The sequence below is a fragment of the Podarcis pityusensis genome (assembly GCF_964106645.2).
Source record: "Podarcis pityusensis genome assembly, chromosome: 3".
In the NCBI taxonomy this organism is placed as follows: domain Eukaryota; kingdom Metazoa; phylum Chordata; class Lepidosauria; order Squamata; family Lacertidae; genus Podarcis; species Podarcis pityusensis.
In genome coordinates this window covers 36,974,591-36,990,786 of record NC_138026.1, presented here as the reverse complement: position 1 = coordinate 36,990,786, position 16,196 = coordinate 36,974,591, and the positions used below count along the sequence as shown (strand labels likewise).

The following is a 16,196-nucleotide window of genomic DNA, read 5'->3' as shown; positions in this document are numbered from 1 at the left end:
TGAGATCAACCAGGAGTGCTACTAGTTGTCTCCCATGTTACAGAGACTCAACTGTCCTCAATGAGAAATCAGGAGTTTCATGTTGTTAGTCTCACGCTGTGGAAGATTTCGAAGAAGTTTCAGTAGTCACCCTTGCTTTTAAGTTTTAGGTGTCTCTTTTTTATGTCAAAGGCATTTGCAGCTGTTTAATTTTTAATTTTTTGATTAGTCAGACATTTTAATGATTGGTCTGTATTGTTTTGATTATGTTTTTTGTTTTAACATTGTATACCACTCTGTTATTTTGATATGGTGGTATAGAAATACTTTCAAGAAATATGTAAAATTTATATGACATATTTCAGTCAATAAAAAGGATCCTCAAAGCACCCCACATATAAACAAGATAAAATACAAGCCAATTTAAATGCAATTTTAAAAATCATGTAAAGTTTGACTGCCACCACACTTGGCATGCTCTTCAAATGAGCCAAGAATATGCACTCTATAATAACAAAATTTTAAATCTGCACTAAATCAATGTTTATTGTGTTTGTAGTCTACAAACCAATTACACAAAATTTGGAGAATTAATCACAGCATGCATACTTTAAGTAATTCAGTTAATTTGCTATAAATTTAAAGTGAATCAACATATATTCAACTTGTTGTGCATTTTAATACTACTAGCCAGAAAATTTCTCCTGTATCTTAAGTCCTGGTACAGTGGTGCCTCGCAAGACGAAATTAATTCGTTCCGCGAGTTTTGTCGTCTTGCGATTTTTTTCGTCTTGCGAAGCACAGTGTCGGGAAAGTTTTGGAAAAGCTTCAAAAATCACCAAAGTCTTTAAAAACCTCAAAAAAGGCTACCACACCGCGTTCTATGAGTTGCTCCTCGAAGTCAAGTCGCAACTGTATTAACGGTGTTAAGAAAAAGGAAACAAACTTGCAAGATGTTTCCGTCTTGCGAAGCAAGCCCATAGGGAAAATCGTCTTGCAAAGCAGCTCAAAAAACAAAAAACCCTTTCGTCTAGCGAGTTTTTTGTCTTGCGAGGCATTCGTCTTGCGAGGTACCACTGTATGCTCAAATAGAAAACTGACAAAAAAAGGAAAGAAATCCTCCGTAAGATTCAAGCAATGAGCTAATGAGTACTTCACAGTAGTCATATAGTACAACAAAACTATACAGCAAAGGAGTGGAAAACTCAAATCTGCTGCCTGCTGGTGTTAAGAGTGAGGGTCTGACTTGTGACAGTATTTATGACTGAAAGTAATAAACTACAGCTTACATACAAGTACTGAGCTACCATATGGGTTTCCAATATTTTGTATTTTAAAGGATGACCTTTATTTTGTAATATACAATGGCTTGTTTTATTCCCACTTCCATAAAGTATAATTATTACCTCTTACTGTAATGCCATAGTTCCAAATTGCCTTTTATTTTCTGATCCTATTAACAGCATGTCGGCTTATAAGCAGCAAGTAACAGGGAGTCATAACAAAAGGCTACTTAGTTATACAACTGAAATGAACAATAAGAGTAAAGTGGCACCTTAAAGACCAACAGATTTATTGTGACTTAAGTCTTCATGGACTAGCAGGCACTTCAGATGAATTAAGTACAATTCTCTGTTGACAAATACTTAAAGAAACTGTAAACAATGGGGGCCAAAATACCATGAAATTCAAGAGGTACAGTGTGTGACATTTCTATACGAAGGACAAATGTGTACAAGACAAGGACGGTGATCTTTCACAATAGCAGTAATCAGCAATCACACTTTCTGCCTCGCTTTTCTATGTTAAAAATTAACACTTGCAACAGGAGAAAAGTTTTACATTTTGACTTAGTACTAAACAAATAACAAATAACTTGATGATAAATCAGCAATTTTTAAAATTCAAGTTGTCCTTTGAAGGTTTGTTGTTGCTCAATTATGACTTTCAAATGAACTGTGCTGCAATCAGTGATGTGGGGCAGCGTTTTTTTTTAATGGATTTCACTCCCAAGACCTGGGAATTCTAGTGGAACACCACATTTAAAGCAAATTCCTTTTAAGGGAACTTCTTTCAGTACATTTTCAAAGGCACTTTGATGTTTTCTGCTGTGGTTGTATCCAGTTGTCCTCAAACAAACTGAAAGGCTCCTACTACTGCAGAAGGAACTGAGGTCCAGCAGAAGCCCCTGTTGGAGGAAGATGGAAAAAGAGGCAATTTCTCATCTTGCCCCCAATGCCACCCACATTGTTCTAAATGGTCCCGTAACCCTCTAGTCTAGAACATTCTTTGGGAAGCATGGTCGGGACTGCAGGGAGAAATAAATGAAAACTGCCTTCCCTCTTCCTCCAAAAGGGAAGTCCCATGGGTGCAATCGTCTGGATCTCCTAGCAAATGAGTTGTTTTTTTCTTCCTCAAGTATAAAATTGTAGATAGAATTAACTATTTCACTATAAAAACCTGGACTCTTTTTAGACACTTGACTAGTCAGTTAGGTTGATTGTCCCCATATCATACCACAGCAGTATTCTAGCGCTGATGCACTTAGATAATAATCCAGGTTATTGTTTAAATGTTTAAGTACACATTATATCTTTTCATCTCTACTATTACTATATGCCTCCCCTTTGTAAATTCCCGGAGAAGGTGTGGTAAGCCCCCAGCCACTGCAGGGAAGTGCAGCGCACCCTCCGCTGCTGCAGGGAGGTATGCGGGACTCTCTGCCCCTGCGGACAAGCCCAGCTAGGCTCTCCGACCCCTTTACTTAAAAAAAACAAAAACCAACAACAATACTGCATAAATTTTGAATAACCACTGTATCTTTATTGCTTCTTCAACTAACACCCCCCCCAACACCCTGCATACAGGCAGCGACTGTTTTAGGTGCATTCAATATGTGTGCATCGCCCAAACCCAGAAGTGACCCAAAAACATCACAAAAAAGGGACGGAATTGGATGTTCACAGGCCTTTTCAGTTGTGTTTCAAATATAAGCGATTTCACTTATACGTACAGTGCCTTGGGACATAAACCATGCGTAAATGGGGCGGAGTTCTGGTACATGATTGTTTCCATTTGTTTCTACTGCAGTGCACTCATTAGCCATGCTCACATGCAACACAGTATCATATTTAGTGGGATGAAGGAAAGTTCTACCATGGGTACTGGATTCATGTACATCCTCCCTCTGCAGGAAAGGCAGTATTAAGAAGTCAGAAACTGAGATATAAATTGTGCCCACTGCCCAGAGATTCCCCACCACTAATTCCCCTTTAGGTTTAAAGTAGTGGTTCCCAAGCCATTTTTCCCATGGACCAATTGAACATTGTCGAAGGGCTTGGTAGGGTCTTAGTAGACCATTTAATGAGTTTTCTGCCTGCTGTAGCAATTGTAATGCACTATGCTAGGTGCTGTATGTTTTTTAATTTCAAAGGTGCCAACAACTGCAGGTATGGGAGTGGAGATGGCAGATATCCTGAATTAAATTAAACTAGGTCATTACAACCCAAAGGAGTTTTATTTATTTGATGCACAAACCTCAGCACACAATGACAGCAATAACAGCAGCAAAAAACCCCCACAAAACCATGCCATACAAGACCAGATATAATTAGCCTCACAGTACCCTCTCCAGACAGCGTACCACAGCATTTTACTACCTTGATATTATTACAGAAATAATGCTACTAACATTTTTGAGGGGTGTGAGTGGTAGGGTTTCCCCCCCACACACACAATATGGAGGGCGATGGGATGTAGAAAAGAAGGTGGGAGGAAGGGAAGATGGAGAATTACAAAGAGGTTCCCACATCAGATCTACAGTAAAGGTGGATCTCATTTGGGGGAGAAAGAGAGGTTGCTGGTCAAGATTATTTCCCTACTCATTTTGCTACTTTGCTACCCAGCATTCTAAGTATTAATGCTACTCTTTACTCAGTAAGCAACTGTACTTTTCCCAAGTTTGACTTTACAGACTGCTGATCACAGATAACTTTGTTTCTTGTATGTGAAGCTTTGAAACATCTGAAAAAATGACTTCAGGGAAACTGACTGAATTTGGAAAACAAAGTAATGAAAGCTGTTCTGCTAACCAAGTGAATCCTTGTAACATGCAGCAATTCTAGGCCTCAGCCTATTAAATTATTCTTACTTTTGAAATTAGGATTCCCTCTTTTATCTTGTGTTTCAACATTCAGCATAGGCAATTCAGCATTTGTTAGGGAGACAAGTTCCTGATGTGTGCTCAGGCAAAGCAAGCATTAGCCCACTGGTATGACTCACTTCTCTTCCTCATTATGGTAGGGCAACACAATGAAACATCAAGGAAATTCTAGGTCAAACATTGCATAAAACCACACAGTCTGTTTCCCTGACTTTGAAATAATGCAATGATCTAATTCATTCAAGGGACTGTGGGCAGACTTATAGTTAAAAGTCTGTAAACCACTCCTCCCTGACAACTGCTGCAATAAATGTTCAGCTCTGACCTTCTATTTCTGGAGTATGTTTAGAAAAAGAAGTTAAGATTAAGGAAGGAATGTCGTCATACTTGGTAAGAACTGAATTGCTGCTCTAGGTATTAATTTAAAATATTTAATACCTCACCCTTCAATAGGATAACTTCCATATCAATATGGAGGCTTAGAATAAATATTTAACCACACACAAGAAAATCAAAATACAATTAAAACAACAGTGCAGCAGAACAAAGCAGCAGGAAAAAAACCAATCTAACAATGCAGTTAAAAGGCACAGGTAAATAGAGAGATCTTAATCTAACCCTGGAAGACTTGAAATCCAGCACAAGGCAAACTTTCCTGGTTTTCTACACACAGGAAGCCACAATTGATAAGGTCCTTTTTCCACTCAACGTCTCTGAAGGCAGGGACACCCAAAAAGGACCGAAGAAGATACCCTTAACATATGAGAAGACTCACATGGGTTTAGGCACTCCTTCAAATACCCTAAAGGCCTATACAGTGGTACCTCGGATTACATACGCTTCAGGTTAAAGACTCCGCTAACCCAGAAATATTACCTCGGGTTAAGAACTTTGTTTCAGGATGAGAACAGAAATCGTGCAGCGGTGGCGCAACGGCAGGCCCCATTAGCTAAAGTGGTGCTTCAGGTTAAGAACAGACCTCAAGAACGAATTAAATTCTTAACCCGAGGTACCACTGTGTATGACTTGAAACCTAGGTAAGCAGAAGCACTTCTGAACTGTGTTGGGAAACAGATCAGTGGCCAATCAAGTTAATAACTAGCCAATTTTATGAATAATCTAGAAATTGTGTTTTTGGACCACCAGCAGTTTCCAACATCTTCAAAGGCAGCCCTATGTACAACACCTGGTCCTAGTATAAACTGGATGTTACTGTAACAGTGCTCAAATTGACCAGGGTCTTTCTGTGAGGAAACAGCTGGTGCTTGCATTGGGAGGTGGAATGTACCTCTTGCCATAGATTCTACCTTGGCTTCCAAATACAGGTTGAATCAACACACACCCTCAATCTGCAACCCAACCATAACAAGTTGCCCACCACCTCAACAACAACAACAACAACAATAATAAAGCAACGTCTTACTCTCAGTACCTTGATCTTAACTTTGATCTTCTTTTCAGGGTTTTTCTGGCAATCTTACAGTCCACTACTGATTCCAGAAACTGATTCAATCTCCCTATCACACCACCTGATTCTGATGAACAGGAGAAGTAGAGCTGGGTGGTATTAGCATGCTGATGGCACCTAACTCAAGACCTCTGGATATTCTCACCCAGGAGGTCATTTAGATGTTACAACAGCTTGGGAAACAAAATAGGCCTTGCAGAACACTAACACATGGGCTATAAGGTCTCCCATCACCACCACCTGAAACTAGCCATCAATATAGGAACAAAATCACCTGCGCACATCTGCTATGACAAAGAAGTTTCCAGACAGATACTGTTTCCCATTTGAATAGGTCTTGAAAAGCCCAATGTTGTCACATTTTATCATAACTAAAAAAAAGTTAGATTGTACTCGAGTCAAAACCAATTCTAAAATGCAAAATCCTGAGCCACCAAGGGTATTTTTCTTTTACTCTGCTGCCTTTGCAACATACCCTTGAACACCAGCTCTATAAATCCTACTGAGGTCTGTGGAACTTACTTCCATGTGTCAGTGTCAATGTCAACAACACTTACTTAACTCCAGCAACTGTGGTGAAGAGCCTACAGCGTGTGCAAATCCTTACAACCTCAACACATTGAACCAGACTCTCCATCAGGGAACTTCTAAAATGATACAATATTCACTTCTATGTATCATTCCAAATAATGGCAAAAAACCCAAGAATATGGTTCCATGAACCAACAGGGCCTCAGGCATGCTCATCTTTAACAGGTAGCCTTTCCATGCCACGCAGCCTCTTTTCAAAACTAAGGAACACTTCCAAAGCCAAATTGCTGTATGGCATTACAGCTTGCTGTTGGGAAAGGAAAAAAAAAATGTCAAGAATCCTACTAGGCATGCCCAAACTCTCAAACAAACCTGAAAAGCCTCTCTGGAACTTAGCCCTTATCCTCGTCATCCCTGACTCAGGACGGGAGTCCTCCTACTCCTAAGTGTTAGAAGAGGGTGTATCTCTGTGCCTGCTAAATCCTCAGAGGAGAGCACTGCTCAAATCAAACCCTGCTTTTAGAAGGGCGGGAGATCACAGAACTGTGGAGTCAGAAGGAACCACAAAGGTCATCGAGCCCAACCCCCCTGCAATGCAGGAACTCTTGCCCAGTGTGTGTGTGTGTGCATCTCATATACAAAACCTTTTATTTCCCCCACACCCCAGCAACCACAAAAAAACCCTTACAAGTAACTGTCAGTCCTGTTAGAAGTAGAGAGAGAAAGAGACATAATAGGAAAGGAAGGAAGCCGGTTCCAGGAAGCAGTGGCCGCAGCGATACCGCTGATACAACAGCGAGTGATAGGAAAAAGCCTGCCAGCAAACCACAGAGGTGCCTTTTTTATAATATATTATAAAATATATTATATATTTATAATTTATTATAAAAGAACAGCCAGGGCTGTTCGGTCTTCTGCAGCTGCTGCTGCCGCCACCCCACAACCACTTTCCCATTTCGCACCCTCGGCCCCCCACCCACCTAGGAAATGTTAAAAAAAGGGGGGAGGGATATCCCACAGAGGCACAAAGGACCATTCCCACCCCTGGCTGTTCACCTGTCCCTCTCACCGCGAAGGCCGCCGCCTCAGACCCCCGCCGACCCACCCCAACGTCCGGTCCTTTTCCCCGCCCCCCGCCGACGTACCCTTGGCCTCGCAGTCGGCGCAGTACTTGTTGTCCTCCTCCCTCAGGAGCTTGGCCAGGATGGCCTGGTGCTGCTCGTTCTGCTTCTGCGCCTTCTCCCGGCACGAGCGGGTGGCCATGGCGAAGGCAAGGAGGGCAAAGGGGGAGGAAGGAAGGAAGGGGAGGCCGAGGAGAGCGTGAGGGGAGCGAAAAGAGAGGCGGGAGGGCGCACCGCCTCAGGAACCAAAGAAAGGAGGACTCTCCAGCCGAAGCCGGCAAACCAACAGCGGCGGCGGCGGAGGAGCTTCCTATTCTTCCTCCTCCTCCTCCGCCTGCCGTCACGCCGACAGCGAAGAGGGACGAGCGCCGGATCAGCCAATCAGCAGCCTCCGGAGGCGCACGAGCGGCGGCGGCTTCCTCAACCGGAACTACAAACGGCCCTCGTACGCTTGCGCCGCCTCCCTCCAAGCGCGTGACGCGTCGTCGACTGCCTTCCTATTTCGCTTTTTTTTCTTTCTACCTCCTCAGAACAAAGTAGTTCCTAGGATGTACCACGTTAGGGGGCGCGGCGGCGGGGAGAACGGATAGGGTTATAGATAGGCAATAGGTGGGGTTCCCCCCACTTCTTCCTATTAGAAAGGGAGCCCCCCTGGCTCAACTTTGGAGCAAGGGGCGGGGCTTTTCTTCTGGCAGCCCGTTCTAAGCGGTAAAAATAGCCCTCCCCCGCGGCGTGGCTTGACGTGAGTGGTGACTCGTCACATTCCACGGGAAAATTCTTTCAGAAAATAAAATAAAAATCCCTCCGCCTTGCAAAGGGGAGCGGGAAGGGAGAGGCGCGGTCAGGAGCAGCCTTTGCCCTGCCTGTCCTTAATTGCTTCTGCCCCGTGTCCTAGGCAGAGCCGCCCACGCTGTGCAGCTGTGCCAGTAAGGCAAACACAGCAGTGGATGCTTTTTGTTTTCCCTTTTCCAGGGAAGTTTCTGTACGGGGACTTTCCTCTGGTTTTGCGCGCCACTGATTTCCCGCACTTGGGATAAGGAAGGGAAGGTTGCGTGTTGGCTGGAAAGGAAAGAAGTCCGAAAGAGAACTGCTTGGGGAGCTGCAAAAGCGAGCACGCGCTCTGGGGTTTTATTTGCTTGGCGCGCAATCCTGTGCGTGTCCACTCTAAAATTAAGTCTGTGGTTTGTGGACCTTACCTACCACGCGTTAAGATAACATCCTGGATTACATTCCAGGATTACAGTACCTCTCAGAACTGCTTCTGGGACACTTGCGGGTGCTCACAGGACTATCGGTTTCTAGAAGTAACTAGTGGAGCCATAGTGTAATGTCTATATTTGATTTTCCTATTTCAAAGGGCCAGCGGGCTGGAGGAGTGATTGTGTGTTTTCCTTCCTTAACTAGAATCCCCACCCTTTGTCAGCCTTTCTCTATGTTGTTCTGTATAACCTGAGGGAAGTGTTCCTCTTATCCACATTTAGAGGCTGAAGGATAAAGGTGTTTTTTTTCTTTTTGGGGGGAGCTAGTAGGCTGTATGCCTGAGTTCCTCATAATTCCCGAAATCCAACAAGGATCCAATTGCTGAATTAGCCATGCAAGAGTCATAATGCTCCCCCCCCCCAAAAAAGTATGGGTAGTTAAGGGAACAAAGGAAGTGGCTCTGTGCCAGAGATCAAATGGGTGGGCCCCCTTCCTTCAACTATCTCTTAGTTAGAAAGGCAAAAGCCAGAGTTGTGTGAGAGAGAGCTGGAAGCTAGAAGTAGGCTGGGCAGCTGAGATATATAGCCATGCCTGGGATGTACAGTGGTGCCTCGCAAGACGAAATTAATCCGTTCCGCGAGAGTCTTCGTCTAGCGGTTTTTTCGTCTTGCGAAGCAACCCTATTAGCGGCTTAACGGATTAGCGCTATTAGCGGTTTAGCGGCTATTAAAGGCTTAAAGGCTTAGCGGATTAGCTGCTAAAAGGCTATTAAAGGCTATTAAAGGCTTAGCAGGTTAGATAAAGGGGGCGAAAAGCGAAAAAAAAATCTCAAGACTTGCAAGACATTTTCGTCTTGCGAAGCAAGCCCATAGGGAAATTCGTCCTGCGAAGCAACTCAAAAACGGAAAACCCTTTCGTCTAGCGGGTTTTCCGTCTTGCGAGGCATTCGTCTTGCGGGGCACCACTGTACTGGGATCCAAGGCTGTGGCGATGGGAAAGGCAAGACCACATTGGGTGTTAATGCTGTGAGCCCCTCCACCATAAGATCAGGTTGCATATATGTGTAAATAAACCATATATCCTAAAGACACAAGTGTTTCTCTACTGTCCCTTATTCCGAGGAAGTGGAATTCTGGGTAAGCACCTGGAAACCCTGAAATCTCACACTGCTCTGAGATTGGGGTGGCATGCAACAATAATGGTGCCCCCCTCTCTCACTGCTAGCTTATCGGTATCTATAGTTAGGAGATGAAAGATTTCTGTACCCAACCTGAGGAATTCCCCTCCATTGAGGTGTGGCCCAAGCTTTGTGGGGGAAGTAAAGTATCTGTTTGCCAAGATCTCAGTCCCACTGATTACAAGGTCATAATAGATCCACAGTATTGAAAATGAAAATAACAATTTCAAAAAACAATAGAAATAATCCAAACTTTGTGTGCGCTCCAGCTTCCTGTTCTTTTCTGTGAGGGGAGCAGTGATAGAGCTTTCTGGACAATTATGACATGGGGGAAATCTTAACCCAAGCTAGGGTCATATTGGGTGAGATAATGGGGCATTGGAAAGTTTTCAGTTTTCATGTTTTGATATCCCATAGAGTACCGGTAGTTGAATTTTGCATGTTTTATTTTACTTGTATTTATTATTAAAAAGTTGCTAAAAACCTGTAAGCTTTAATACACAAGTTCCCCCGCCAGTAGAGTGTAAAACTTCATTTATACTGTAAATTTAGAAAGAATGACAATGGTTTTACCAGATTTCATATAAAACATATGAAAAGAACCCTAAGATTGTCAAGCATGTAGGCTGAAGACTAACATAAAGAATAATAAATCATAAATTATCTTAACTAGTTAAACTTACAGGGTTGCATCCAACAAACCTGCTTGCACAAGGACATTTGCTTGCACAATGGAACTTCCCCTTCCTCTCCTGTCCCCTTCCCAAAATCTGCTCCAGAGGGTTGGGGGGGGGACCCAGAATAGATGTGGGGCAGGGGGAGGAAAGAGAGGTGAAATTCCATTGTGTAAGCAGAAGTCCGTGCACAAACCAGATGACTTCATTGGATACAACCCATATATGCTGAAGAGTAATGCACTTTTGTTAACGCCCAACATGTTTCAGCCCAAACAGGTCTTCCTCAGGCTTTTCTACCAAAAAATAGGACAGCAATTAATAAATCATGCTGAAAACATTTTTTTTTTAAAGTTAGAACACAATCTCAAAAGTCACAGCTTGTATAAACACTCGCCTTTCTCATAGAAAACACCTATTAGTAAAACAAAACCATTTTTATTTTCCCACGTATAGACAAAATCAAGAGTCATGTAGCACTTTAAAAGCTAAGAAATTCATTATGGCGCATGTTTCTGTGGATTAAAGCTCACGTCATCAGTTGCCTAAAGTGAAATTGCAGTCAGCGTATATGCTATGCACGCACACAGGGGTGTAGAAGAGAAACACATAAGGTGGGAGATGAATCATCTCAGCATTGCTAAGACGGTTGCGTTAACGCCTTTTCCATTCTTCTTAGCAATGCTAAGTAAATTACTAACAATGTATTGCATTAAGGATTACTGTGCTTATTCTACACTTTTTTTTGCATCTCATTGCCATTCAGCTTCCACCTTACATTTTTCTCCTTTACACTCTTGTTGGTATATATACTTGACAGATGCAAGTTCATTTCATGCAGTTGATGAAGTCAGCTTTCAGTCCCCAAAACCGTAATGTGTAATAAATCTATTATCATTTAATGTGCCCTAGGATGCTTTGATTCAGCTACTGTTTAAGTTGGCTTACGTTCAAAGAAGGCAAAAATGTATCACTGAGAAGGGCTCTGCTGGGTCAGCCCAATGGACCATCTAGTTCAGCGCCCTGTTCTCACAGTAGACAACCAGATACCCATGGGAGGCCTGAAAGCAGGACCTAACATCACTCTCCCCACTTGTGATTCCTGACAACTGGCTTTCAGAGACATACTGCCTCCAACAATGGAAGTAAAACAAAGCCAAGATCTTTGGGGCACTAATGACTGCAGTGCTAGATCTTACAAGCTCTAGCACTTGATGAAGAAAACCAGCTTCAATAAATGATGACATAATCATTGCCTACCCAGCTCATATTATGGGTAAGGTAAAGGTAAAGGGACCCCTGACCATTAGATCCAGTTGTGGCCGACTCTGGGGTTGCAGCGCTCATCTCGCTTGATTGCCCAAGGGAGCCGGCGTACAGCTTCCGGGTCATGTGGCAAGCATGACTAAGCCGCTTCTGGCGAACCAGAGCAGTGCATGGAAACGTCGTTTACCTTCCCACCGAAGGGGTACCTATTTATATACTTGCACTTTGACGTGCTTTTGAACTGCTAGGTTGGCAGGAGCAGGGACTGAGCAACGGGAGCTCACCCCGTTGCGGGGATTCGAACCGCCAACCTTCTGATCGGCAACCTTCTGATCGGCAAGTCTGATCATCCACGTCCCTTCATATTATGGGTAGGGGCCCTTTATCTGCCTGAAAACTGCATTCCCTTGTGGGCAGCCTTTTTCAGACCAGAGGCAAAAATGGGCAGGGTGGAGCAAAGTATGTGATCCTGCTTTGCACATTCCAGCCAAATGCAGCCAGTGGGGGGCATGGAGCAGAGCCAGTGAGGGTGTGTGTGGCCTGGGAAGATTCCCAGAGAATCGCTTCTCGGCCTTTTGGCTAAGATCAAGTGGGGAAGATTCCCAGAGAGACCCTAGACCTGAGGTTTCTCATGTCTGCTTGTATGCAATACAGGAAGTACTGACTACTTCACCATGCCACTGTGTGAAACAATCAGGTTGCTCGGTACTTCCTAGTTCTGTTGCATATGCACAAAGAAGAAACCAAATCCACAGCAAGGCATTAATAATAACCCATCCCTTCAGGTAAATGAAAGAGAATAGCTAGCAATTACATTTGTAAGCAGATATCCAGGAAGGCACTGTTAAGTTATTCAGCAGTGCATGGGGGTGGTGTAAGTTGCTTTCCCAAAGCTGGATTTCTTGAAGCCTCCCACCTTTCATATGGCATGGTGAATCAGCAAGAAAACAGAAGCTCAGTGCTCCAGTGGGACACCTGCTCTCTCCTCCAAACTCTCATGGATTTCCTGCTCTCTTCATTTGTTCTTGTGCTTTTGAACTTGCTCAAAAGGCAAAGAGTCGGTGGCAATAAGTTTCTGTATCTCTTCAGCCCTTCTTTATTTAGGCTGTTAGCACACTCAGTCTTTGAAGCTCAATGAAATGTATTTGCATCTATTCCTAGTTTATTAACCGCTCCTAGAAGTTGGGAACTGGGAGTGCAAAAACAAAACAAAACTTCCTGTATGCCAGCAAATGAGCACCTGAACAAGAATTTTGCACCCAGTTCTCCATTGTAACCCTGTCATTCTGCTCTCTGTGAAAATAAGCTGTCTGGAGAAAAGTGTGCCATTCCCCCCCCCCCCCCCCCAGATTTAATTATCCACTGTCAAATGGGCACAATCCATCTTATATTCAATGCTCTGGAAAATCTCATCAGCCCCTCAGCATTTTCAAACTCCAAAAGTGACAGTTTTTTATTTATTTAGACCTGACATTTCTCTAGATAATATTTGCTTTTCTAAAAAAAACAACAACAGTATTTTGCCTTTAGCCACAAGATTTATAATAACCCATTGGTTATCTTTCTTATAATAACCCATTGGTTCTGATTTTCTTTACCCCTTTTGCTACTGCCCTCTAAGACACATGACCATGTCTTCTTCCTTCAAAGTTTCTTTCCTGCTTCTATTCTCCATTCTTGCCATTTCCATTTTGTAACTCTTGCCTAAGGCTGTGTACACAATGTACATTCAAAGCATATTCTTTCCCTCAAATTATTTTGTGCATTGTGGCTCATTGAGGATTGCTGGTAATTGTAACTCTGTGAGTAAACTACAGTGTCCAGAATTCTTTATGGGGAAGACTGTGTTTTGAATGTCCTTTAAAAGTATAGTCTATACATCATCTTAGTTTCACAGCTTCTATCCCCCATTGGTCTTTCTTGCTACTCTCCCCTGCCTCAATGACTCAGCTTCTCCCCCTCTGCACTCTGCCTGCCTGTCTCTTCTGCTGATATGCAAGGATTTTCCACAATATTATTTTCCCCTCCACATGTCTTGGGGCCACATCTGGGACTGGCTGACCAAAAGAGCCCCTACAGCTTCAAATGTTCCTAGAACTTAGCCCAATAATGATTGAACAGTGCAATTGAATTCTGTCGAGAACACTGCAGCCTAGAAATAAATCTTGACTGAGCACCTATTTTCTGCTGTTATCCCCGAGATATCTATAGTATGAGCAGATGGATGGAGAGGTGTGTAGATATTTCAAAGGCTTGCTTTTGACATTTTATACTCAGCTTTATCTTTCAAAACAATGAGCACCTAGAATTTCTCAGTGAAGCAATGGATTCTGTGTTAGCAATTCACTCATCTTTTTCTTCTCCCGCTTGCAAAATATACTACCTATCTGTTGTCCCTGCTCCCACTGTATGGGTGGTCATTGCTTTCTTAACACTGTTGTCATAATTGTCAGCGTTACCATAGCCACCACCATGGAAACTTTTATTTGCAATTCACAAGATGACACAGGCATGATTTTGGCAATATAAAAATTATGGTGGTAGAGATGAGCACAGAGAGCTGAACTGCAAGTTATATGGTAGCTCTGATTTACTTTAAAACAGCTACAGGGAATTCTAGTTGAGCAAGTGAGGCCAGAGAGGGAGTGTTCTGTTTCTGGTCTCAAAGTTCGTGATCTAAAGTACCCCCTGCATCTGCTGTTAGCTCTATGGTGGGAAACACAGGTGCCTGCGTTTCTTCTCCAGGGGGCAAACTGCAACTCTACCAATAGAGAGTTAAAGCCCTCTCTGCCAGAACCAGTGTTCAATTAAATTCAGTGCCCCCCTTGTTATTTTATGGTATGGTACAGACAGAAATTTCATGGTATGGTACAGTAGAAATAAGACCAGCAAATTTAATCCAAGATGAAGTACATCCCCGATAGCACCTGGCAGGGCAGGTGATATTGAAAGGAAGGAGGCACAGGAATTGCACTGCAGTATGCCAGGTCAGTGGCAATTCATTCAAAACCCCTGAACCTCAGGAGATTTGCCTCCAAGTCCTAAAATGTCCAGATTCATAATATCTTACACAAAGTTGCATGTACAACCCCAATGGCCAATTAAATTAGCATAGTGCTGGAAAAACAGATATAGAACACGGGACTCTGTATATATGTATATCTATATCTGTCTGTCTTTTTTGTGTAGGGAAGAGTCTAAGTGCTGGTTGTTATATCTAGCTGCTTCCAGGAGCTATATTCTTCCTTGTGGGAATGTTTTTATGGAACCAGAACAAGGCTATTGACCAAATACACCATTAGTTATCCTTGCATGTTGTAGCTAAAAATAAATATCTGTCTGTTAACACAACAGGAAGTACTTGCAACTGTTATTTATTTATTTATTTATTTATTTAGCTAGTTATTATTTCAAAAATTGTATACCACTTAACCATGGTCTTCTCTAAGCAGTTCACAAGGACACAATACAAAAATAGTAGAAGTCAGTTAAAACTATGAAATCAAACTTGAATTAAAATGCCTGCTGGAATAAAAAGTCTTCCATAGGTGCCATACATTCAGGCGGGAGATGGTCTGATCTCAAATGGATGGAAGTTCCATAAAACTGGCCCACAGTACTAAACTCATGGCTCCCGGTGGATATGAGCTGTGCACCAAAGCCACGGGGGAACCACTAACTTCCCCAAAGACTTGAATGATCAGGCTGGAATATAAGAAATTAGGCATCCTTTAAATTATCCTAGACCCAAACTGCTAACGACCTTTTAAATACAAAAAACATGAATCTGGTCCAGTAGCGTATGGGCAGCCTGTGCAAACTTTTAAGCATTGGAAATATGTGTCGGCAGCAGTCTGTTCCCATCAACAGTCTGCCTGTGGTATTTTGCTAAATCTATGCTGTAAAAACCTATGTTTTGTCTCATGTTTAGCAACCCTGATAGCTAAGCACTGAAAATTCCCTGGTCCTCACAATCTTTACCATATTTTAACGATTTCCATGATTTATTGGACTTGTTTCTTTTGAGCTAGGTTGCACAGTAATGGACAGTGCTATTAGTGTCAGCAGATGATCCATTTTAGCAATCTGAGTCTCTATTCTATGCAAAATATGCATATTCATGATATTACCCCGAGCCAAGGTTATTGAGGCTCCAACCTGGAATCTTTTCAGTATCATTCTACATCTCTGAAAAATGTATAAATAAAAGTGCCCTTTGACTCACAATTAGGTAACACATAGGTACACATAGCTGAAATTAGAGGTTCCAGATTGCAGTATGTTGCTTCTAGATACCACTCAGTTTAAAAATTATGTACTGTACTGCTCCGACACAACCTTTTGTACTTATTTTTTTCCTTTTCTCCTTTCTGCTAGACAAGGTATCAATATAAACTTAAAAATGAATAAAATTCTGTGCACCACTTATCTGCTTACCTGTACTTCTTCCCTGGGAGCTAACAGGAACTTCAGTCTGTTATCAACCTGCATTAGATAACCAACACCAGCATTCTGCCTGCTTGCTCGCTAGATAATAAGTGTGTAAAGTTGTGTGTACTTCTGGTAACAAAATATGTTTGTCCTACAATCAGATCCTACAAACTGCTGTGCTGGCAAA

At 42.6% G+C, this 16,196-nt stretch overlaps 1 protein-coding gene across 3 annotated transcripts in view; it reads right to left on the bottom strand.

The window, feature by feature from the left end:
* The window catches only part of SMAP1 (small ArfGAP 1), a 68,135-nt gene extending 51,980 nt beyond the window's left edge, over window positions 1-16,155 (bottom strand). Inside the window, exon 1 of one of the 3 annotated variants that reach the window (XM_080998020.1) lies at window positions 16,016-16,155. Coding sequence is in view for 2 of the 3 variants with exons in the window: in XM_080998018.1 (XP_080854144.1) it covers window positions 7,286-7,403 (118 nt within the window). In the remaining variant the exon portion in view is untranslated. Of the gene's footprint in view, window positions 1-7,285; window positions 7,619-16,015 lie in introns of those variants that run through there. The other 2 variants (XM_080998018.1, XM_080998019.1) reach the window with 2 other exon arrangements.
* Window positions 16,156-16,196: the final 41 nt, after the last annotated feature.